We start from the raw sequence: 23,370 nt of genomic DNA, 5'->3' as shown, positions 1-23,370 counted from the left end.
ACGTGATCCTGCTGGGTCCTGCCCTGCAGTGGGCACCTGCACCCACGCGTGCTTGGGCACCCAGGCTCCAGTGTCCCCCTGGGCCTGATGGTGGGAGCATCCCCATCGTGGGGTCTTGATACGGCACAGCACTGGTTGCGGGGAGCTGTGGACTCTCAGAGACCCTCCCGCTGTGGCTCTGGCTTTGCCCTGGGGCCCTCCAGGCCCTGGTACCTGAATGCCGTTACGTCAGGCATGTGCTGTCCCCCCGTGCCTGGTCATGTCACCCAAAAGAACCTGCTGTGTGGTGACAGCCCCAAGTTGTGGCCTGTGCATGCCTTGTTGCTTCATAGGCCATACCCACTCCTGGCCCACGCTGTGCCCACTCTGTGCCCACACTGTGCCCACTCTATGCCCACTCTGTGCCCACGCTGTCCACATCAGATGTCCTCTCTGACCAGACACCGTCTCCATCCCAGTGCCTCCCCCTCATCTTTTGCACATACGAGCCACATCCCGCCACACACCAGTACACACACCGTCCTAGCCCTGGGCCTCCTTCGTCCGTAACCCTGATCCTCTATCAAACAGAGCCAGAGGCCATGGAGCGGGGCCCCTGAGACCGTGAGTAGCTCCGGGTCAACTGCCAGCTGCCTTACACCGCCTGGGGGCCAGATGAGCCTGGTGGGAGCACAGGGTCATAGCCAGAGCTCCTGGCCATCTCCAGGCATGGTTTCTTGGCCTCTACCCAGGGGCTGTGCCCTAGGCTCCTGCCCTTCTCATCACCAGCCAGCCCTGTCCCAGAGTCCTTCGCCAGGGTCCCCCATCAGTGCTTTCAAATTCTCCAAAGGACTCAGCTGTGGAGCCAGTTAGTGGAGGCCCATAGGAGCCAGCCTCCTTCCAACCTTGGAGAGAGTTCCAGTGCTATTTAGAACATCATTGTTACTTTCCGTATCCTAAAACACAAGAGCAGGACTACAGAAGCTTGTGGTATGTTCCCCACTGGTAGCTGGTTGCCAGCCTGTGTTTACATACCCTGAGAGAAGGAAGCTCAGCCTCCCCTCCTGGGGGTTGCCCTATCCCTAGAATGATACTCCTGTCTGGGAGAAAGCCCTTGCTTAGCTTCAGCTGAGACCTGCCTCCCGCAATACCCCTGTGGATCCCAGGAGTGCCTTGGGTGCCGCAGAGTGCAGATCCTCTGTGGAGATGGTCAGCAGAAACATGTTTCTACGCCCAGGGGCCCAGCCTGAGCTCCTGCCAGCGTCTCCTGAGGACGTCTGAAGAGGCCTGGCTGCCATGGAGGAAGCGGAGCAGATAGCAGGCCCCTTGCCTCCCTCTCTCTGCTCACTGCATCTCTGTTAATGCAGCCTGCGCTCCTGCTGACCCTTGAGGGGAATGCCTCCTCTTCGCCCCTTTGCCTCCCTCTGTCATCATCGTCACATCCTTACCTCTGGGCCTTACTCCTCTAGTTAGTCCCCTTGGTTCTGGGATGCCTTTTTCCTGGCTCCCTCCCTCTAGGGACTGTTTGTGTGTGGACAGAGAGCAGGTGCCTCAAGTGTTGAGGCACCTGAAGGAGCATCGGCGTTTGCTGATCCCTTGACGTGGAAGAGGGAAGGCGGGAGAGCTAGAAAGAGGAAGCAGATCTAATGTCTGTGGAGCCAGGCTTTGTGTCCAGCCTGTCCCGTACTGGGACATGCAATCTCCCTGCTGTCCTGTGGGGAGGGGCATTGTCCCTACTTCACAGGGAGAGAGCAGGCTTCAAGTGCTTTGTCTAAGGCCATCTCTAGGCGGTAGACTGGGTTTCAAATCCAGACTTGTAAGTCTCAGTCAGAGCTCTAGCTTTCTACCCCTTGAAGTACAGGGGCAAAGGCCTCGGCAGCGAGGGCTGGTCAGAGTGGGCCCTGGCGGTGCAGTCCCGGGGCAGCCAGCACCAGTCTCATAGGAGCCAGTGAGCTGCTTGTAATCCTGGTATTTGCTAGTGTGTGGGGCAACAGGGAAGACTTGAATTTGGAACAACCCCGGGCAGTTCAAGATAGGTGAAGACCCAAGCCTCATCCTGGGGTCTCCCGTTGTTAAAGACCCTGAGGCACCTGGAAAGGTACATTCTAGAAAGATCTGGATTCTTGCAGAGGTCTTTGAGCTTCGTTCCGTGTCAGTGACCTTATACTCGGAAATGCTGGGAAGATGAGCTGCTTGATCAGAAGGTCACATTGACTGATGCGCCCCTTGCCCCCCAGAGCCCCCTCGGCCTCCCTGTCTTGGCCACGCTCATGTCACACACCTGCCATGCATACACCGTGCACACCAGCACCTGAGGCTTGGGGGTGGTGGTGGTCTGACGTTCGCAGAGCCGCAGCCTGGCCTGAACTCCTTCATCCCCGCAGTTTTCTCCTCGCCCTGCTCTGCCCACTCTTGGTTCACCTTATTCCTTGCTTTTAGTCCTCTTCCCTTCACACCCGCAGCCTGACTTCTTGAAGCCCGCTGCCTGCGTTTCATTCCCAGCCTGTTTCCTGCTGTACCTGCAGCCCAGCTTCCCCCGCATCCTTTCTCCAGTCATGCCGACAGCCTACGTTCTCTTAGGACCTCTGTCTCAGTCTTTCCATTCCCGCTGCCTGGTTTCTTCCAGCCTCAGTCTGGTTTCGTCAGTGCCCCCAGCCTTGGATCTTCCCTGCTTGCACATAGGCACTCCCCTGCTGTATTCTTCTCACACCTGTTCCTCTCATATCCACAGCCTGATTTCCCTTCCCTCCACCCAGTTCGGTTTCCTCCCTGCCCGCAGCCCCGCTTGTCCCCGGCCCTCTTGGGCACCATTGTCCTGCTACATGCCGGAGATATAGGGCTCCCCCACCAGAGGCTTGGTCATTAGGGGGACTAGGGGTGAAAGCAAGATGAAGGTTCCTAATAAGCCCCTCCTAAACCACAACCCTGTCACAGTGCCAAAGTCTCCACTGATCCCTAGTCAGCCCACCGTATCATGACCTCACAAGGAAGTCCACCAATTCCCAAAATGCTCCTGCTTCCTGCCCATCCCCTAGGTCCCCTCTTTTATGTTCCTGCTGAGGAGCCATGCCTGGGGGTGGGGCTGGGAGCAATGGTGGGGAACAGAGCAGAGGTGGCTCAACTTTGGACCCCCAGTTTCGGTTGTAAGTGAGTCCCCCCTCCCCTGCCATCCACCCTGGTGTCCCTGCTGGTACCAGGGTTGCCTGGTGGGGGCAGGGCTTCGAGCAAGTGGCTCCCAGAGCAGGAGGAAGGCTTATCAGCTTGACCTCTAACTAACTGCTTCCCTGGAGGTCATTGCTCCCATTCTGCCTCGGAGCCAGCCTGCTTTTTCCAAGCCCAGACCCATATGCAGAGGCGGGGACCAGAGGTGAGCACGTCGGTGATCTGGTGCCCCTCCCCAGTACATTGGTCTGCTGCTTCCTGACCTAGACCATTGGGAAGTTCTTCCTGTGGTCTACCGAACAGCCATTCTGCTTAGCTTGAGTCATTAGCCTTCACTTCGTGGGATCAAAGAATCAGCAACTGCTCACCCCGCAAGCCTTCTGTTCACACAGTCAACCCTGGAGCCTCCGCAGGGCAGGGAGGGGTGAGGAATAAATGACCTGAGACAGACGGACACAAGCAGCCAGCTGAGGTGCCCAGCTTGCACACGCCCATTTAGTTTGGTGCCAGAGGGCGATGTGTGCGTGCAGATGTGTCCCTCTGCGGATGAGCTGGATCAGCTGCTGCTGCGCGTCAGTTCTCATTTGCAGGGCAGCAGGGAGCGACTGGGGGTCACTGCTGTGGACAGCTGCCCCGGGGACTGAGGGTTGACTGTCTGATGCTGCTGCAGGGAGAGAGGCCTGGGGCTCTGTTGGGCTGGATTGTGATCAGGGAGGGCTTTATTAGGAAGGCTTCCCAGAGGAGGGCCCCTGTGCTGGGATACGGAGGGGCTGGGAGAACGGGGAGGGAGGCACCCAGTTGGGAGACCTGCCCCAGTGCCCACCCTGACTGGCTGAAGTGCCCACTCCCTCTGCCCTCCCCTACCCAGAGTCACCGGCCTGAGAAGGAGTGGCCTGTCAGGAGTCTCAAAGTCTACCTGGGAGTGAAGAAGAAACTTCGGCCGCCCACCTGGTGAGCTGGGGAAGTGGGTCTGTGCAGCTCAGAACTGACGGGGGAGACGTGGCTGAGGGCTGTGAACTTGATAGGAGCTGGTTCAGTAGTTCTAAAGGTGTGATCTCCTAAACCAGCGGCATCAGCATCACCTGGAAACGTGTTAGAAACCCAAATTCTTGGGCACCATCCCAGCTGTGCTAAATGATGGATTCTGGGGGTGGGGGCAGCAGTCTGGGCTGTTACAAGCCATCTTGGGAACTCCGATGCTTGCTCACGTCTAAGAACCATTGGCCTGGATGGAAATCCAGTTAGTCACTGAGTAACTCTGGGACCTCTGTGTGCCTCACTTCCCACATCTGTAGAATGGGAAAAATAACGGCACACCTGTTCCAAAAGCTGGTTGTGTTTCTTCTTCTTTTTTTAAATTGAAATATAGATGAGATAGTTGTATGTTTTAAAAGTTGAAAAGCGATGCACAGCCACTACCGTTGTTATTAATTGCAGTCACTTGACTTGGGTTTCTGGCATTCTCCTCTTAGCCCCTGGATGTGCCTGCTTGTCTCTGGGGGATAGGGCTCGGGGATAGGGAGCCAAGGCCCTGGGAGGCTGGTGTGGGGGGCTGTGAGAGGAGGAAACAGAGGCTGGGGTGTGCTGTGCCTGCCGAAGGCCCTGAGCTCTGCCCCCAGCCCTGGTCCAGGCTGCTGGGCTGTGAGGCCTCTCCGGGTTGTCAAGTGACCCCACCTGCTCTTTCTCTGCAGCTGGGGCTTCACGGTGATACACGAGACGGAGAAACACGAGAAGCAGCAGTGGTGAGCGAGGGTCCCAGGCCGAGGAGAGGTGGTAGCACGTCCCCCTGGACTGGGTCCCCTCACTGTCCAGGTCTGGGCCCTGCCCCTGAGACCCTGGGCAGGGGAGCAGGGTAGGATGTCCCTGCTCAGCCGGGCCGGCCCTGATGGTGTCCAGATCTGTGCCCACCCTGCAGGTACCTGTGCTGTGAGACACAGATGGAGCTCCGGGAGTGGCTCGCCACCTTCCTCTTCGTGCAGGTACCAGGCGCGGGGTGCAGGGCTGGGAGTGGAATCCCAGAAGGCCTCCGTTACAGAGCATGTGTATGTGTGTGCTGCTTCACTGTTCAGGCCACTGATTGCTTCAGGATTTTGAATTACTTTTAAGGCATTTGTATGTTCGTTCTCTTATAAACCCTTCCTGGCACCTGCTGTGGTGCAGCCTGGAGCCAGGCATGCTAGAGACAGAGGGTGTGGGTCCCTGCCCTCAGGCACTCACTCCCCACTGGAAAGGAAAACAGATCCAGAAGGGGCCTGTTAGAGCTGAGCGCTTGGGTGACAGGGAAGCCAGGGACACTACCTCGTGGCGGTGGTGGCAGGGTGGGGAAGGCAGCAGGAGAGGGTATTCCAAAGTGGAATCTTTGGGGATCAGGGAGTGGTCCCCAAGCAAAGGTAGGGGCAGGGGGGATTCTAGGCCAAGGAAACAGTTTGCTCACAGGCATGGCAGGACTGTCCGAGAGGGCATAAAGGGAGAAGCCTAGGAGTGCTAGACATTGGTACTGAAAAGGGAGCTGGGAGTAAAATCTCAGTCTTGAAGGCCATGCCAAGAAAGCTGAACTTGTCAGGCGGCAATTCTAAGGGAGACTTGTTAAGCAAGAGTGGTGTGCAGGGTTGCGTCTGAGAGGAGGGTTCATTGTGGGTGCGGCTTGTAGGGAAGGATGGACTGAGGGCTGAGCCTGGAGGTGAGGGGTCCCATGAGGTGGCTGCTGCAGGGGCTATGTGGGAGCAGGTTGGAGAGGACTTGAAGCCAGAACAGGGCTAGAGGGGTGGGCTGGAAAACAGGTGTGTTTTTGTATTTGTTTTGGCTTCACGGCATGTGGGATCTTAGTTCCCTGCTGCTGCTGCTGCTAAAGTCATTTCAGTCATGGCCAACTCTGTGCAACCCCATAGACGGCAGCCCACCAGGCTCCCCCGTCCCTGGGATTCTCCAGGCAAGAACACTGGAGTGGGTTGCCATTTCTTTCTCCAATGCATGAAAGTGAAAAGTGAAAGTGAAGTCGCTCAGTCGTGTCCGACCCTCAGTGACCCCATGGACTGCAGCCTTCTAGACTCCTCCGTCCATGGGATTTTCCAGGCAAGAGTACTGGAGTGGGGTACCATTGCCTTCTCCGCTTAGTTCCCTGACCAGGGATCGAACCCTACATTGGGAGTACAGAGTCCACTGGACCACCAGGGAAGTCCCCAAACAGGTTTTTTAAATGAGAACTCAGAATCGTCTGAGGAAAAGGGAGACGAGACTGTACCAGGGCCTCAGGTTGAGCCCTTGTAGCCCTGAGCTTCCTGGTAGTCAGCGTCTAAAGGGGATCAGAGTGGATTCTGTAATTTTCTGGGTTTCTGGTGAAAGGAAGCAGGCTTGTTCCTGTAGAACTGTTTTCTTGGCGCTACATTCTTGGAGCGGTTTGTTTGTGGGCCTGGAAACGAGAGTTGTTGAGTAACATAATAGGCTGGGCTTTGCCGGAGATACAGTCATGTTCTGTAACAGCTGCTTCTCATATCGGCTGGGATCAAAGCTGAGGGTTTCACCTCAGATCATAGCCGAAGCATTTCTGGGAAGGGTGGGTGGATCCAGAGCCATGTCTGGGCCCGGCGGAAGCCGAGCCCAGGCCCAGCGCCCCTCTTTTCCCCTGCCACCCAGCACGACGGCCTGGTGTGGCCCTCGGAGCCCTCACGCGTGTCCCGGGCAGCGCCTGAGGTCCGGCTGGGCAGCATTTCGCTGATCCCCCTGCGAGGCAGTGAGAATGAGATGCGCCGGAGTGTGGCTGCCTTTTCTGCGGACCCCCTTTCTGTGAGTGGCTCTCCATCCCTGTGTGCAGGTGTCTGGGGACCTGGCTGGCGCCCACCTTCTCCCTGACTTACCTTTGTTCCTCCTCTCTGAGTGCCCTCCAGCCCCATCCGTCAGTCCTCAGTGGGAGCCCTGACAGGCCCCTTGGGTTCACCTGGTTCACCGGAGCACCCTCTATTGCTGGCCCCTGACCCCCTCTTCCCTGTGAGTCTTCACAAACCTGCTCATGGAATCTGGGCTTCTCTGCCTTCCCACAGCTTCTCCGAAACGTCTGAGCCCTGTTGGGACTTTGCCACGCCACCGCTGCCGTGAAGCCTTCCTGGGCAGACGCCCTCATGCCCTGCGTGCCTGGTGTGAGCCAGCAGGGGCCGCCTGAGGAAGCTGCATCCCCACGCCCCTCATCCTGACTGCAGCCTGGGGTTCCCTGGCCAGGACATGGGGGGCCAGGCAGCAGGGTCTGCCTGAGGAGGAATCCCTTACCTGCTCTGTCCAGGTGCTCAGCCCTGCTGGCCTGCTCCCCCACAGGGTCACCCACCCTGACTTTGGAGGGGTTGGAAAGATGCGTGTCTGTCAGGAACCCTGGCAGGCTGCCGTCCTTTCAGAGGCTCGAGGCCCTGAGGGCCCCGCTGGAAGGGAGCCCACCCTTTGACCACAAACTCCAGAACAGCCGAAAGCGGCTGCTCTGAAGGAACACTCAGCTGGGGTGGGGAGGGAGCTCTGGGTAAATGTGTACAGGGCTGAGAACTGGACTTGGGGGACTTGAGCCCCTCTTCTAGTCTGGGCTTACTGGGAGGGCCCAGGCTGCCCGGAGCCCCTTCCCCACTTTGGGGACCTTTTGATAATATAAATATATCTGTATATTTTATCCCCTGGTGCTGAGGCCTCTAATTGGTTGGGGGTTTCCGGTGTCCCAGGGTAAGAGGGGCCAGGAGGTCCAGAGGTGAATGCCTTGTGCCCTGAAGCTGGGGACCTGGCTCTGCTCCCTCCAGACCCTCCCCTGTTCAGACACTCTTCACCTGCCCCAGGCAGAGCCCCGGCCAGGCTCCAGGCCACCCTCATTGTACTCCTGTGCAGCCAGGATGGGAATTGCGGGTCCTGACTCTGGCCAGGACAGACCCCAGCTGGACTCGCCCTGCTGCAGTCTGATTCCGAGCCAGGGGCTGGGTGTGTGAGACACAAGGTCACAGGCACCAGAGCTATATTAGGAAGAAGGGCCTCAGGTTACCCTGGGCTTCTGTGCATACCCCTCTAGAGGTGCCCTGCCTTGGACCAGGAAGCTGCCCTCACTGGACACTGCCTGGCCATCTCCAAGAAGACAAGGCCCTGGCAAGTGGGGCGCAGAGACGAATTTGGGACTCCCTGGGAAGGTGCCAGACACCGCATTCCTGCCTCTGCCTAAAGCCTCATTACCAGCCTCTCTCCGGGGACCAGCGGGCAGACAGGCTGACCTCCCAGCCTAAGCCACTGGGGCTGGGCAAAGTGGGTGGGGGTGGGTCGATCACATGACTTCTAACTGATCCGGTTCAGTGGGGAGGCCTGGGTGAGGAGGGGGGTCTTGGGGACCTGGACTCCAGGCTTCTTGTTCCTGTCTCTTGGGAAGGGAAAGTGGATGCCAGACTGAAATAGGTTCTCTGGCAACTTTTGTCCTAGGTAGGCTGCTCCAGACCAAGCTGGCCATCCTACCAGCAGCTAAGATAAAACCCTTGTCCAAGTGCTTGGGGGCTGGAATTCTTCCCTGGATCTGACCTTGGACTGAGCAGCTAGCCCTGTGGCCCAGAGAAAGGGTGGGTGAGACTGGAGGCACTCCCCTGCTAGGCTGCCAAGTGTCATTTACCCCAGGTTAGGGGCGGACAGGCTGCAGTGACTGCACTGGGCCACCAGAGGGCAGCCATGGACAACTCAACACTGCTGGTCCCAGCACAGGCTCTGGAAGGCCCCCTTGTGGCTGTCCTCTGTTGGAGTGTCCTGTGGGACCTGGCCCTGCCTTTGACCATAGGGCTGGTGATGTTCTGGAAGGCAGCACAATGGAGGAAGTGCTTTGGACTCCCAGGCTTTTGGAGTCCGAAGGAGGGAGGAAAGGCCTTTGTGGGTCAATGCCTGTGTAGGCACTATCTCCTGGCAGAGGAAGAAAGACCCAGAGAAGGGAAGCGACTTGTGCGAGGTCACACAGCTCTCCTGAATCGGGGTTGCAATTCATTTCTACTGCCCCACTTTGGGAGGTTCTCCTTCCTTCACTCTGACTCTGACTCTGCTGTCTCCTCTCATAAATGGCCCCATGTGTCTCCTGGGGAAGGGGATCTGAACTGTGTAGAGTTAATGATAGCTTAAAGTGCTCTTCCTGGGGATCAGGGGTGACATCCCAGTAGGAGCCTTCTGGGCCTCAACTTAATGAAACATGGCAAAGAGCAGTATTGGGTGGATTAGGGCAGGAGGCTCTGCTGTTCTTTGTCACAAAGATTTCTAGAAATGGGGCCCCTTGGGACCTTGGATGGTTTGTTCACATATTATTTGAAGTTGGATTGAGGGGGATGAATATAAGGAACCTGGAGCCAGACGTGCCGAGGTGTGGGCAGCGGCTCTTGGAGAGTGAGGAGGCTTCCTGGAGGAGGAGGTGCCCCTAAGTTGGCACTGAACTGGAAGCCTTGCCAGGTACACATAGTAAGGAGGGTGCAGGTTGGGATGGGGGAGGGGGACAGGCCTTTGGGGTCAACCCAAGTCTGGGCCTAATGGCAGGAAACCATGGGGAGGGAAGGCATGGGAGGGAAGGCATGTCAGATCTCCGGAGTTAAGGCATTGTGGATGGAGAGGAGGCTGAGCTGGGGGAGGGCTGGCAGGTGGGGTGGGGTGTCAATCTCTCTTCTGTCTCCTTCCTGCTTAACCTGCCCACCCTGCAAAGTGTTCAGCAGCCATCCAGCTGTCAAGGGCCTCCAGGCCTCAGGAGATCCCTGGGCTCCACAAGAAATGTGGGGTTGAGGGAGGGGAAGGTGGGCTCTGCCTCCTCCTCGCTTCCCCCTGAGCCCAGGGATTAGAAGGGGTGTCTGGAGCTGAGGCCTTCTTTCCTGGCCCCATGCTCTTGTGGCTCCCAAGCCCCCTGCCCACAACTGGTGGTTTTGAAAAGCATGGGTGTAGGACTTCCCTGGTAGTCCAGTGGCTAAGACCTCACACTCAATACAGGGGGCCTGGGTTCAATCCCTGATCAGGGAACTAGATCCCACGTGCCACAACTAAGACCTGGCACAGCCAGATAATAATAAAAGCATGGGTGTGAATGCCAACTGGGCAGATGCCAACACTCCCATCTACACACTAGTTTTGGCTGAGTTTCCGAGATCTTGGGTCCTCAGTGTTCTCTTCCGTACTTTGGAGATATTAATAGCACCCACTAAGGGGAAGACTAAATGAGCTAATAAATGTGAAGTCCCTAGCACTGTCCCTCAGTAATCCCTTCCCAGATATATCTGGAGAGACATCATGGCACCCAGAGTCCTTTCCAGGACCAGCATGTTTTCACTCCACAAGCTTTTCTTGAACACTTACTGTGCATGCAGGGCTTCACAGAGCACCAAAAAGCTGGAGCAGGTGAACAGGTGGGGTGGGGGAAGGAGAAGCTCTTCTGGTTGGGGGGAACTGATCAGGAAAGACTCCGAGGAGGAGGTGAGCTTGGAAGGACAAGTGCTGTTTCTGCAGGTGGAGTTGAGAGGGAGATATCTCGGGGGGAAGGATTGGCATGAGCCACAGGCAAGGTGATGTAGGCCCGCAGTGAGCCATCTGTTTTGATTGGAGCCTAGTGCACCACGAGCACTCCGGGACCTGTCCCCCCAGCCTGTGGTGTTGGGATCTTCCCCAACCAGCATCCCTTCACTCTGTGATCTAAGTGACCCAGTCTTTGATCTGAGGAGAGTATCTCATACAGAGTATCTCATAAGCATAGCTGGCACGAACCTCCCAACCTCTCCTCCAGTATGACACCTCCTTCAGGAAGCTCTTCTGGATTGCCCCTCCATCATACTGCACTGTGCGCACTTAGGGTGTGTGTGTGCACCCAGACTGCTTGAATCCAGCTAGAGATTGGCCAGGGAAGAGCTGTCAGGGACAGGGTTTCCCGGTCAGTCCAAGCTGGTTCAACCCTAGGATGTTCCCCTCTCCCACGCCTCTTTCAGCCTGTGGAAATTTCCTCATTTTCTCTGCCCTGGTTATAGCTTCTACTGCTGTATTTATCACCCTGGAGACACAGTGGCACGGGCGCACACGCACAGTGCCTGCACACCTCCTCCTGAACTCCAGACACACGCACACGCGCGCACACAGACTGCACGTGTATGAACACCCCCACACAAAGCTCTCTAGGAAAATGGCCCCCCTCCCTCCTGCCCTTCCTCCTCCTCCACTCTGTCCTCCCACCACCACCCACCTCAAAACACTGAGACCAAAGAGGTGGGCTGGATGGTGCCTCCCACCACTTGTCAGCTTGGGAGGTACTTCCCCCTTGGTGACTACAGTGTGCTCTTCCCCACCACCCCACCCTTCCCCCGCGCCTCCCGGCTCTCCCTGCCTTCCCCCACCTCTGCTGTTCCTTTGTGTGTCTTCCCCCACTCAGTCGGTCAGAGTCCCTCTCTGCCACTCCTCTGACCCTCTGAGGTGGAAGGTGTTCTTCCTCCCTGCCCTCCGTCCTGCGTGGCTCGTGGCACTGATGGAGAGAGAGCCAGGCTCGCAGGCCCCAGGGCCTAAGCTGCCTCAGCTCCTGTCACTTCCAGTTCCTCCTCCTGGGTGAAGGGAGGATTGTGTGCCTAGCACCATGGAGACCAGCGTCATGGCAACACAGCCCAGGTGGGCGCAGCCTTCCTCCTCCAGGGTCCTGCAGAGACCCCAGGAGGAGCTGCCAAGAGGCCCCAAGGAGGTGGGCCTTGTACTGGTGCCCAGTGCTGGCTGCCGAGCCCGCCTCCAGCTCACACCACCCCCACATCACCAGCATCCTGACCAGCTCTACTTGCAGCTTCCAGTGCCACAAGCCACTAATCCCAGTGGAGTAAAGTCTTTTTGCAAATATGAACTCCAGAGCTGGGGATCCTGTGGGCTCATTTATAGTAAGGGCCAGAAAGGGCAGGGGCTTGCCCAAGGGCACACAGCTCATCCAGCCAAGCTCCTGTCTCAGATCTCAGTTCTCTCTGGCCTCCCACCTTCCACTCAGGTCAGCTGTGACTGGGGCAAAAGGGTCATTTCAGCCGCCTGGGAGGTCTCTAGCCAGTCCTTAGCATTGACAGTGATAATGATGCTGATAAGCCTTTATGAAGCACCCACCTCCTCCTGGGCTAAGGGTTTGCATGTGTCATTTTATGTAATCCTTGTAACGAACCATATGGAAAAGATACCTCTTGTTCTTATTTTATTGGTGAAGAAACAGGCATAGACTTAGCAGTGTCAGGTGACTGGTGAGCAGTAGGGCTGGGACGGGAACACAGGTCCTCTCGAGCTGGTGCGGGTGAGCCAAGGCTTCATGCCTTGTGCCCTCCCCAGCAGGCACTCTTTTCTAAATCAGTGACAAGCTGTGTTTTCAGTTCTGTCTTTCCTTCTGGAAAGAGTTCCTGGGGGAAGATCTAGGGTTTAGTCTAGGTCTGGCCTTAGGGTCTTCACAAGTCAGAAGGCTTCTTAGGTGATGAAGAGGGAACAGAGCCTTCCTCGCATGCCCTAGAGAAAAGCTCTCTTGCAGTATAGTAATGCATAAACTAGCTTGCAGTCTCCAGGTACTTTTAGAGTCCTGTCTAAACCCAGCTTGGAGCCTCAGGAAGCAGGAAGGAGACCCTGCCTCCTGGGCCCAGACTCAACTTCTCTCCCGACCTTGATGGAGTCACATTGCAGCTGCTTCCCTCTTAGCTTATGTAATCATTCAAATATAGCAGCTGCCTTTATCCCACTGAGTCACACCCCCTCCTCCCCCTCCCCCACCCCACTCAGGTGCAGGGAGTTAAGGGGAAAGAGGTAGATCAGGGCTGAGTGGGTGGCTCAGGGCCTCCTGGCAAGGACAATCCTAGTTTGCTGGGTTGGAGGGTGGTGGAGGTGAGGGAGCTGGGCCAGGGCCCCAGCAGTTCCAGAGTTTGAAGCCACAGTCATTTCTGCTCTGACCTGTCTCTGCTGAAATGATGTGTTCCTGGGGATCCCTTTCCAAAGTTATAAGCTGTATCTGCAGACTTCCCTCCCAGCCCTCAGTCTGGTCGAAAGGGCGAGGAGGAAGATTACAAGAGGAGGAGCTAGGCTGGTGGGGCAGTGACCAGGAGTCCTTGATCCTAGGCCCAGCCCTGTCCTTTACTCCCTGCGACCTGGACCTGTTTCTGCCCTCCCTCACCTGTTTCCCCATCTGTACAATGAGGGATTGGCCTCTGTTGCCTCTAGCATCTTGAGCTGCCTGATCCACATCCCAGGAGGTGACCTCAATCTTAGGCAGAAGGCACTGCCAAGTGTCTGGTTCAGCCTCATCCAGGCTGACTTCCTGCTCTGCCTACCCTAAATCTACCCGTCTTCTCTGGACAAGTTCAACGCTCCCGCCCCATCCATGGGCGGTCTAGGTAGGAAGGGAAGATTCTGAGAGGGGCTGCCTCTCCCTCCTCTAAACTTTCTGTCTGTTCCACCGCTTTATCCTCCTGCCCAGCAGATATGGAGAGCTTACTGCCCACCTCCTGAGGTCACTCCTTCCCCCATAGGGCACCTCTGGCTGCTCCTGGAACCTGAAGTAGGCCCACAATGCCTCAGCCCTCATTCCTGCGTCCGCAAAGCCACCTTCCTGAGATGTGGAAGAAGCCATTCCCAGAGGCAGTGGTGGCCTTTTGTTCGTTTATGCAAAGGCCTGTCACCCATGGTGTGGTGGGGTCTGTGCTTACCCTGACAGTGCAGGGAATTATGCCAGGCTGTTGCCAAGGACATGGTGCTCCTCTCACCATTGTCCTTGGAGCCACAGGTAGCAGCTTTGACCGAGGAGGAGAAGCACTGTGAGATGTTTCTCTGAGGCCTCCCCCACTCCCCCAATGGGCTCCTGTTGCCAAGACCCAGATGTGGACATCCTGGCTCCCAGCCAGAGGGAGTCACCCAGGGGTTTTCAGGCCAACCCTCCGTGAAAGCCGTGTTCCACCAATTACCAGCCTTACGCTGGAGTGAAGTGATCTGTTTCACACTCCGCAGCCTCAGTCTTCCCCGGCAGGGAAGGTGAATTCCCACAGAGCAGGTCAGTAAGCACCCCCTCCAAACACACACCACCTGTGTCCCCACATCCACCTGCAGCCTCTTTTTGAGGCTCCAGTGTGTCCTGGACCGAGCTCCGAAGTGCCCCATCTCATTTCCACACTCTGTGTTGCCTTCCTACTTTCCTCCATCAACATTTTTCAGTAGTACCTGGTGAGGCCATTCAAAGGCAGGGGCCTGGTGCCAGGGTGAAAAGGACTGGCCTGTCCTTGAGGAAGATGAGAACCAGTGGGAGAAAGGAGGTGAACCTGAGCAGGGGAATGAGATGTTGGGACGGGTGGCAAGTCAGGGAGTTGAGTCAGCTGGGCCTGCTCTGCCCAGAATCCAGGGATCCCTCCTGCCTACCTGGTCCACTGTGAGTGGGGGCAGGTATGTGTTGAACTTGCCCAGAAAGGCTGAACCAGGATTTTGGATGGGCAGGGAAAAGGAAGGTGAGAGAAAGGGAAGTCAACCTAGGAAGGGAGACAGACTGTACCAAATCAAGGAGAAAGAAAGGACCAGCATGTCCTTAGGGACTAGACCCTTCTCCACTTGGAGCAGATGATGGAGGGGTCAGCCAGGGTCAATCATGAGAGCCCTCAAATGCCAGGCCGAGGAGCTTGACATTTATCCTGAAAGCACTAGGAACCAAGCAAGCGTTTTGAGGAGGAGTCATATGACCAGCTGGATGTCTTAGAAAGTCAGTGCTTTTGATGCTGGGTGAAGGTGGAATAAAGGGGTTGAGTTGGAATAAGGGGCTGGAGAATGACAGGGAAGGGGGAGTAAGCTGGGGCTCGGGGCGAGGAAGGGTAGATGGGAGAGAGGGAGATTTGACAGAGGAAGTGAAGGAGAGAGAGGGGAGAGGCAAAGCGACTTCGAAGTTTCCAGACCACCGGGGATTAGGCATTTACTGATGCCTTTGATAGAGACAAAAGATGTCAATATTGGATATTGAGTATTGTGAGTGTTAGGGCCCTAATGAGATGTTCCCAGATACATTCAGTGGGTAGCCACGCTGGTGGTATAATGGTGAGCATAGCTGCTTTCCAGGAGGTAGCCTGTACTGGACATCTGGAGCTCGAGAGAGAAGGCTGTACTCAGGGGTTGGTGTATTGGGGTGGACTCCATGCTTCGTGGGGGTGGGGTGGAGAATGAGGAGAAACAGGGTCCAGTGCTCCAGTGAGGGGGGTGAAAAATAGGAAAAACCAGTTAGTGAGACAAAGGAGAGGCCGGCTGGAAGGTGGGAGGGAAACAGCCACAGGGAAGGGGCCGAGGAGGGCACAGAAGAAGCGGCCTTCTTAGGCAATGAGGAGGTAGCTGGAGCCTTTGGAGCCTACAGTCCTCCTGAGGCGTTGGGCGCGGGGCGGAGGCCGAATCCCAGAGGTTGTATCCTCCCATCGCCTTGGGCCGCCACCCGCCTCTCAGGAGCGTCCTGCTTCCCTTCACCTTTCTCCAGCCCCGTAACAAGCCCCCCAAAATGGTGTATGCTGGCCCGCTACGGGCCAGAGCCTGTGAACGCGGCACGCGCCGATCAGCACCATGGAGAAAGGCGGGGGCGGGGCCTGCTGTGGGGCGGGGCTTCGCCGTAATTGCGCTGGGTCATTGGTTCCTGCCCTGGCTGGTCTAGAAGGCCGGTTCTAGGTGGAGGAGAGAAGTGCAGGCCCGGACAGTCTCAGGGCTTCTGCCTTTTCCTCACTTCCCCGCTCCCAACACTGCCTTGCAGCAACCCCTACCCCAACATTTGCTGCTGTTACTCCCGTGGCCCCATTAATTCAACCTCTTTAGGAGAGGGAAGCGGGGGCAACTGTGTACTGAGAACTTGATGGACACTCCCCAAACCTCATAACTCTTTGAGTCGCTCATCATTCAGATGAGAAAACTAAAGTGAAATTCAGAGTGGTGAACTTGCCCAGGGCACATGGCAGTGCTGGGGTTTGAACTCCCGCCTGCCTGGCTCTAAGTCTTGGAGGGCCCATGGTCCTAGATCTTGCACCTCATTCCTACAGCCTCCTTACTTCTGGGACAGTTGTGGAGGCTGGTGTGGCTGTGGGATGGGGAGGAGACCCTCCCTCCCATCTGACCTGCGTGAGCATAATCCCAGGAGATTTTTGAGGATGAGGACTCCACCATCGTTTCAAGAGCAAGAGAACAGAAAGAAGGCTGAGGGCCAAGTGAGGCCTCAGTGCACCTGCGCCCCTCTGGGAGGCACCCTCCTTTGAACTCCTCTGACTCAGCTTCTTACCACCAGGATCCTCAGGGCATGAAGGAGAGCTGTGAGAGGCCAGGACTGGACATAGGCCAGGGCCTTGGCTTTCTGAGCCCATAGAATGCCTTCCTGGCTGGCAGGTGTGGAGGAGCAAGGCCCTAAGGATGGGCCTGGCTGAGGACACAGTTTGCCCACAGCTTTCAGAGATCTAAAATTCCACCTTCTGAGGCCACAGTGTGAAGCAAAAACTCCCTCGCATTTTCTTTCCTAACACTTCCTAAGCCACAGACAACTGCTCTCTGTAGCACTCAGCCTGGGCAGGCCTCCTGCACAAGCTCAGTCATTCTTGTCCACCCCCCACTACTGAGCACCCCCATACCCCTCAGCAGGGTCAGGTTTACACTTAGCCTCATGGATTTTTCTGCCTGGAGCTTGGTATGTGCAGCAGGAGTTACTCCCCGCATAGCTCAGAGAGGAAGGGTTACTGGTGAGGGTCATATATAGCTCCTCTATCTTGGAATACACCCCCTTTTTCTGGGCCCCTCTCCTTGCCTTAAAACAACTCAGCTGAGAGACTTCCCTGGTGGCCCAGTGGCTAAGACTCTGCTCCCAATGCAGGGGCCCTGTGTTCGATCCCCAGTCAGGGAACTAGATCGCACATGCCACAACTAAGATCAAAGATTGAAACTAAGACCTGGTGCAGCCAAATAAATATATTTTTTAAAATCCAGCTGATGTCCCCTCTTCTGGAAACGCTTGCCAACTGCTGGGCTCCCTCTAGGAACCACAGACCCTCCCCTCTGTCATACGGCCAACTACCCCCTTCCCCTAGCCTGGGTGCATCTCCAAGGCAAAGCACAATCTGAATCATATCTGATGAGACTGGCCAGTGGTAGGGGTTTGTGAATGGATGAGGAAATTAGTGGTGGAAGCAGGACTTGAACTACCATCTCCTGCCTCCAGTTGTAGAGCTTTCTTTCCAGTTATTCACCTGACCCTCATCCCCAGATCCCGTACTGGCTGACAAGAACTGCACATGCCTCAAAATCCCTCATCCTCACACTTGTCTCTCTGGGCTCCTCTGTCAGCTTCTCTCTCTGTGTCTCCATTTCCACCTCTGCTGTTTCCCCCAGTCTATGTTCCTCTGTGTGTGTTTTTCCCTATGCCTCTCTGATCTCTTTGTATTTCCATCTTGATCTCTATGAGGCTCTGATCGCTCTCTCCTCTCCTTCGTGTGTTTCTCTGCGCCTCCCTGTCTCTCTTTCTCAGTCTCTCCTTCTGTGTGTGAGTCTTTCTTTTCCTCTCTCCCAGCCAGTCTCTCTACCCCTCCCTCTCCCCCTCCGTCTGGGTCTCTCGGTCCCTCCTCCCTCCTCCCTCCCCCTTCTGCATTATCAGACCTGCTCCAACCTCCTGCCAGAGCCAGCCTAGCGGCAGAGGCAGTGGCAGCGGGAGGAGCGGGGACTGCCAGGGCAGCAGGGCTGGACTGGGGTGTCGAGTCCAGGCTGAGCCGGGGACAGGCCACTGATCTTGGTCCCCGTGCCTGCTGGGCCAGGCGCCCTGCCTGGAATCCCGGGCAGGGTGCACAGGGTGAGGTGCCACTTTAGTCTGGCTGGGGAGGCAGACGATGAGGAGCGATGGGGCAGGCATGCGGCCACTCCATCCTCTGCAGGAGCCAGCCGTACCCGGCTGCGCGACCGGCTGAGCCGTGAGTACTGCTGAGGGTCTGGGGTCTGGGTGAGCGGCTCGGGAGGTGCTGTGGACTGGGTCCTGGGAGTCCCTCCAAGGAGCTGGGGTTGGTGTAGAGCTGAGCCACGTGGGAACATCGATCCTGCTCCAGGGTGCCCGGTTGCTGGACCGTAGCATGGCGGGGGCGGCGGGGGCGGGGGGTGGGATCTCTGTGTAGGGCGGGGGTGCCTGACATCAATCTAGGGTGTGTTGCGGCTGGGGTCCCATAGAAGGGGCTGGTGGCTAGGGGAGGGTTTGGTGATGGACATGAACCATCCCTTCAGGGGCTGGTGGGTAGGGGAGGTCTGTGGGGAGTGTGTGTGTCAGGGTGGGGGGGGGGGTGTTGAGGGTATTTCCAAAGAGCTCCGGAGTCTGATAGACTGATTCAGGACCCTGGAGAGGGATGATGTCCCAGACCAGGGTGTGTGTGTGTGTGTGTGTGTGTGTGTAGAGAGAGAACATGAATTATGAATAAGAGTGGCCCTGGAGCAGGAGAAGGTCTGGGGGAACTGCCCTCCATGGAATGGGGATTGGGATTCAGAGTCACCAATGTAGGCATGTTTGTCCCCAAAGCCCCTATCCCAGAGAGAACCATGGGGCTGGTTGGAATGAGGCTCCTGTGCACCAGCCTCGTGAGCACCCACGTGCAGGGAGACGCATATGCAGGTGAGCAGAAGGGGCTCCGTGGAGGTGCCCCTCCATCATCTAAGGGCTGCTGAGGTAGCAGGCAAGTGACATGTGTCTCCAAGTCAGTGATCGTGCAGGTCCAAGCCAGGCTATGTGAGGGTGTGTGTGTGTGTGTTTGTGTATAAATGTTGGGGTGTAAGGGAACATGTGGAGTATCAAAGGGCATGTAGGGATCCTTGGCGGTTGGGTATGCAGCAGGGTGTGTGAGCATCCCAGTGTGACTCTTGAGAGTTTAGGTAAGAGTGTGTGTGTTGGTGTGTGTGTGTGTGTGTGTGTGTGTGCTTGAATTTGTCTATTGGCATGCATGTTAATATGTGTGCTGTGTCTGCAAAATAGAATGACTCAATATTGAGCATGTCATTTGATTCTATGTGTATTCATGTTTGTGTGTGTACTGATCGGTGTCTGAATATTAGTGCTACTGTGTGTGTATGTGTGTGTTATGTAGGTGTCTGTGTTAGCATAACTGTTCTTGTGTGGGTGTGTGATCATGCATGGGTCCTAGTGTGCATGAGTGTGTATGTAGGTGCTTGTGTGTATGTAGGTGCTTGTGTGGCTGGTATGTGTGTGTGTCTATATGTGTGTGTTCATCTGAGTGTGTGTGGGTGGCTGTTTCCTTCCCTGGTGGTTGGGGACACAGCTGAGACACTGTGGCCCACCAAGGCTGGGCGGGGGTGGCTGAATGTGTGACCACCTCCATGAGCTCAGGACAGTTCATTCTACACCCTGAGGGGAGATGGAGAAAACAAATAGGCAATAATGGCTCTGCTCTCTGGGGCCTCTTAAGCTTCCTAACATAAAATAGCTTGAACATAATTAAGCAGTAAAGACCAAGAACAAGCTAACAGGTGGGGGTGGTGGGCATAGTATAAGCAAAGGCCCTGGGTTGGGATTGGGTGTGCGCCTGCAGCCGTGAGGAGGCTGGAGGGGTGGGCAGGGACCATATCCTACGGGACTTTGACCTCCAGGCCTCTTGGGCTTTATCCTAAGGCCCCTGGGGAGTCCAGGAAGGTTTTGTACAACACGGGTATAACCGGTTTTGGGATTTAGAAAGTTGCCTCAATGGAACTGTCAAGGTTGAACTGGAAGGGAAGGGTGGCGGCCCGGAGACCAGTGTGAAGGCTAAACCACTGTGGGTATCAGGGACGTCTGGGGCCTATTGGACCAAAAGGCAGATGAGACCAGGGGCTTTCTGAAGGGAGAGTTGTGGGGGCTTGGAAGAGAGGATGGGAGCAAGGGAGCGTGGAGGTGGCTCAGACTTGGGCTAGAGCTGGGGGTGCAGTGGCAGGACCTCAGAGGGTATACATGTGGGAAAGGAAGAGCTCTTGGAAGGTTGAGACAAAGAAGGTAGTGGAGGGACCTGGTAGGGTTTATAGCCGGGCAGAGGGTTGGAGATCCTGGAGCCATCTCTTCCCAGACAGAGAAAGCAAGACTGCTGTTGTGACTCTCTGCTCTAGCTGCCAGGCTGGGGCTGAGCCTCGGGCCCCTTCCTCTCAGGCCTGCTCAGCACCTCTTGGTTCCCTGAGCTGGATGGCTCTCTGAGGGTTAACTGCCTTTACACTCCTGCACCTCCCAGTTCCCCCTGCCCACCAAGCACTCCTCCTGCTACTCTTCCTGCTTCCCACTCCAGCCTCTTGTCCCAGGGGATTACTGATGGCTTGGCTGGGATCTAGCCAAATGGGGGAGGCAGGACTCCCAGCAATCCCCTCCTTTAGCCTTAATGGACTGGGAGTCTCACCCTCCGCCGTGCTGCTGTTGGGTCCAGCCTGCACTCCTCAGGCTTCTGCTGCTTCGGCCTTTCCAATCTACCCGCTGGGCGTGCTCCCATTCCTGCATTCATGTCTCCATTCCTTTATGCAACAGAGATCCCCCAGTGCCTGCTTGGTGCCCAGTGGGCTGGCCTCTGAAGACACAGCACACTGACCCAGACCTTGCTCTCAGGGAGTGCCCAGTCTGATGAGGGAGGCAGAAGTGGAAACTTACAACCCTCCAGGGAATAGTGCTGGGCAGAGAGAAGTCGAGGGAATGGGGGACCCACACCAAGTCAGGGCGGCCGAGGAAGAGACATTTGAGCTGGATCTTGAGGGATGGATAAGAATTGCCCAGGCAGGGAAGGGCAGAGAAAAAAGCCTATGAAAGTGGGTGGATGTGAGAAAGTGCAGTGTGTTCAATGGACAGAGTTTGGATTGGCAGAAGGGAGATGAAAAGAGGAAGAGAGAGACAGAGGGGTCAGATTCCATTGGATCTCAAGTGCCAGGCTAAGGGGCTTATAGAGGCTTACTTTTCCTCTTAAAATTAAGGAGCTAGAGAAAGGCCTTTGAATAGGAGACCTCCCCTAGGAAGCCCTCCTTGGTTCCCTCTTCCCTCTGACCCCATGACCCACCCTGAAGTCTTTCTCCCTGAGGGTGCAGGATCAAGCACCATGGGACTTCCCTGGTGGTCCAGTGGCTGGGACTCCCCTCTCCTGGTGCAGGGAGCCTGGGTTCCATCCCTGGTTGGGGAACTAGATCCTGTATGCTGTGACCAAGACCTGGCACAGCCAAATAAGTACTAAATTTTTTTTAAAATGCAGCCCCGACTTAGCCTTCCCCTGTGATGTCCCCTGTGTGTGAGCTCCTTATCCAGCTAGCCAAGGAATTCCTCAAAGGCAGGAGCCACCTCCTTGCACTTCTCCACCTCACTCACAGCTCAGGGTTTGGCACCCAACACAGTGCAGCTTCCCAGGGTGGGGGGAGGACATAAAGAGCATCTGGGCCACTGTCTAGCATTCTCTTCACTCCTCTCTACAGCTTGCCCTCAGATCTGTCCAGCTCTGCTTACATACCCCCAGGGTCAGGATGCTCATTCCTTCCCTCTTGGGGAGCCCTTCCCTTGTGGGCTCAGCTACTCCAGGCTGCCTGGCCTTGCATCATTTCTTGATCCAGGGTCACTCTCCTTTCTAAGCAGGGCCAGGCTGGGGCATGGTGGTTCAGTAGTGCTAGGAACATGCCTTGGGCAGAGAGAGGGGAGAGATTAGCAGCCTTTATTCCAACTATAGATGGTAAAACTGAGATGGAGCAGTCCCTGAGCCCTCTCCAAGAATAAAGATAAAGAAGCAGGCATGGCCAGAGTAGGGAGTGAGGGCAGACAATGAGGAGAACTTCCTACCAGCACAGAGGGGCTATAGAATCACCTGGCTTCACAAGAGCAGACTGTGGGCATGAAGGGGGACGTTTTCAGGACAGGAGGGGGAGTTGGAGGCAGAGGCACAACTTGGCCGTGCTCTTCCTGCAGTTGAGTGATGTCCTCAGGGAGAGGGGACTGGAGGGGCTCAGACATACAGAGGAGAGGGGTCAGGATTCATTCCTTCCTTCCTTCGTTCAGCAGCCATTCAATGGATTGCTGCCCAACCAAACATGGCAGCCCTGCGGGGAGAGGGACAGAGCCAGTGACCACTTGGAGGGAAGCCTGTGGTCTTTCCTACCTCTGCCAGTGTCAGACGAAGACATTTAGGAGGAGGGGCCTTGGGCTGGCCTTAAAAGGAAGAGTCACTTCTCCAGACAGAACTGAGAGAGAGCTCCAGGAAGAGGGAATGCCACATGCAAAGACCTTGAGGTGAGCGCAAACATGGTTTTGTTTCTGTGAGGACTATGAAAGTTCGAAGTGGCCTAAGAGTGAAGTTCAAGGGCAGGGGGCGGAGGATTGGGCAGAGATGGGGCAGGAGAGAAGTGAGGGAATGGAAGTTAGAAGACAGGAAGCACTTTCTGCCACCAAAGGGTCCCCCAGCAGCTTTGACATGTAGGCCTGCTGCAACTTCTTGGTCTCTCCCAGTGCCCCCAGCAGGGTCTGCTGAGGACCTCCTCCTCATTTGAGAATGGAGTGTTCAGTGAACAGAGACTCTGGAAGTGAGGGAGGAGAAGCGGCTGAAGAATGTGGGCCCCTTCCAGAGAGTGGAATGCAAATGAATCCAAAGCAATATGCAAATAAACCAGCCCAGGCTTGGCAGCTTTGGCTGGGAAGATGAGACGTCACCCCCTTCCATGCTGGCCTCCCACCCCTTCTGCCCCAGCCCCCGGGACAGACAGAGTAGCCTGGTCTGATGCTCTGAACACTCCAGCGTGCCTGAACCACAGGACTGCGGCCTCTAGGGTGGGGGCCGTGGGCTCCCTGTCAGCACCCCCACCCTCTCAGGGAAGTAGGTATATTTAGTAACAGGGATGTTTTCAACACATTTATCTCCCATTGTTCAGCTGCCCATTCCCTGGGAAAGGCCAGGTCCCAGGGGATGTGACCCACTTCTTTAAGTCCCTGAAGTCACCCTTCTCACTGCCTACCCTGAAAAACAGGGAGCAGTGGGGGGTTGGTGCAGCAGGAAGGATTTAAGTTAGACAACCGGGAGGACTTCCCAACAGTGTGGTTGCTGAGATATGAGAACCCTGGGGCTTCCAGGCTCTCACTATTTGGATGGCTATCTTGGGTTCAGAGGGAACTTTGAAAACAGGATTGAGAAGGTGGCAGACAGACATAGTTTCCAGTTTCCGTAACTTTATTTTGTGTCGTCCTGGGTGACTTAGCTTCTTTCTCTGAACCCCATGTGAATAACGGAGGGGGAATAACAGTACTTTCCTGGCAGGGTGACTGAA

General features: G+C 56.1%; 1 protein-coding gene across 13 annotated transcripts in view; it reads left to right on the top strand.

Annotated features, from left to right (window-relative positions):
- The window catches only part of ARAP1 (ArfGAP with RhoGAP domain, ankyrin repeat and PH domain 1), a 64,355-nt gene extending 56,569 nt beyond the window's left edge, over nt 1-7,786 (top strand). For 7 of the 13 annotated variants that reach the window (XM_069552979.1, XM_069552976.1, XM_069552980.1 and 4 more), the window contains 6 exons: nt 571-603; nt 4,010-4,092; nt 4,833-4,883; nt 5,057-5,120; nt 6,775-6,924; nt 7,179-7,786. In XM_069552979.1, coding sequence (XP_069409080.1) covers nt 571-603; nt 4,010-4,092; nt 4,833-4,883; nt 5,057-5,120; nt 6,775-6,924; nt 7,179-7,196 — 399 coding nt within the window. In that variant the 3' untranslated portion in view covers nt 7,197-7,786. The remainder of the gene's footprint in view (nt 1-570; nt 604-4,009; nt 4,093-4,832; nt 4,884-5,056; nt 5,121-6,774; nt 6,925-7,178) is intronic. The other 6 variants (XM_069552982.1, XM_069552977.1, XM_069552984.1 and 3 more) reach the window with 1 other exon arrangement.
- Nucleotides 7,787-23,370: the final 15,584 nt, after the last annotated feature.

Source organism: Ovis canadensis, chromosome 15, assembly GCF_042477335.2.
Source record: "Ovis canadensis isolate MfBH-ARS-UI-01 breed Bighorn chromosome 15, ARS-UI_OviCan_v2, whole genome shotgun sequence".
Classification (NCBI taxonomy): domain Eukaryota; kingdom Metazoa; phylum Chordata; class Mammalia; order Artiodactyla; family Bovidae; genus Ovis; species Ovis canadensis.
This window is presented reverse-complemented; position numbering and strand designations above follow the sequence as displayed.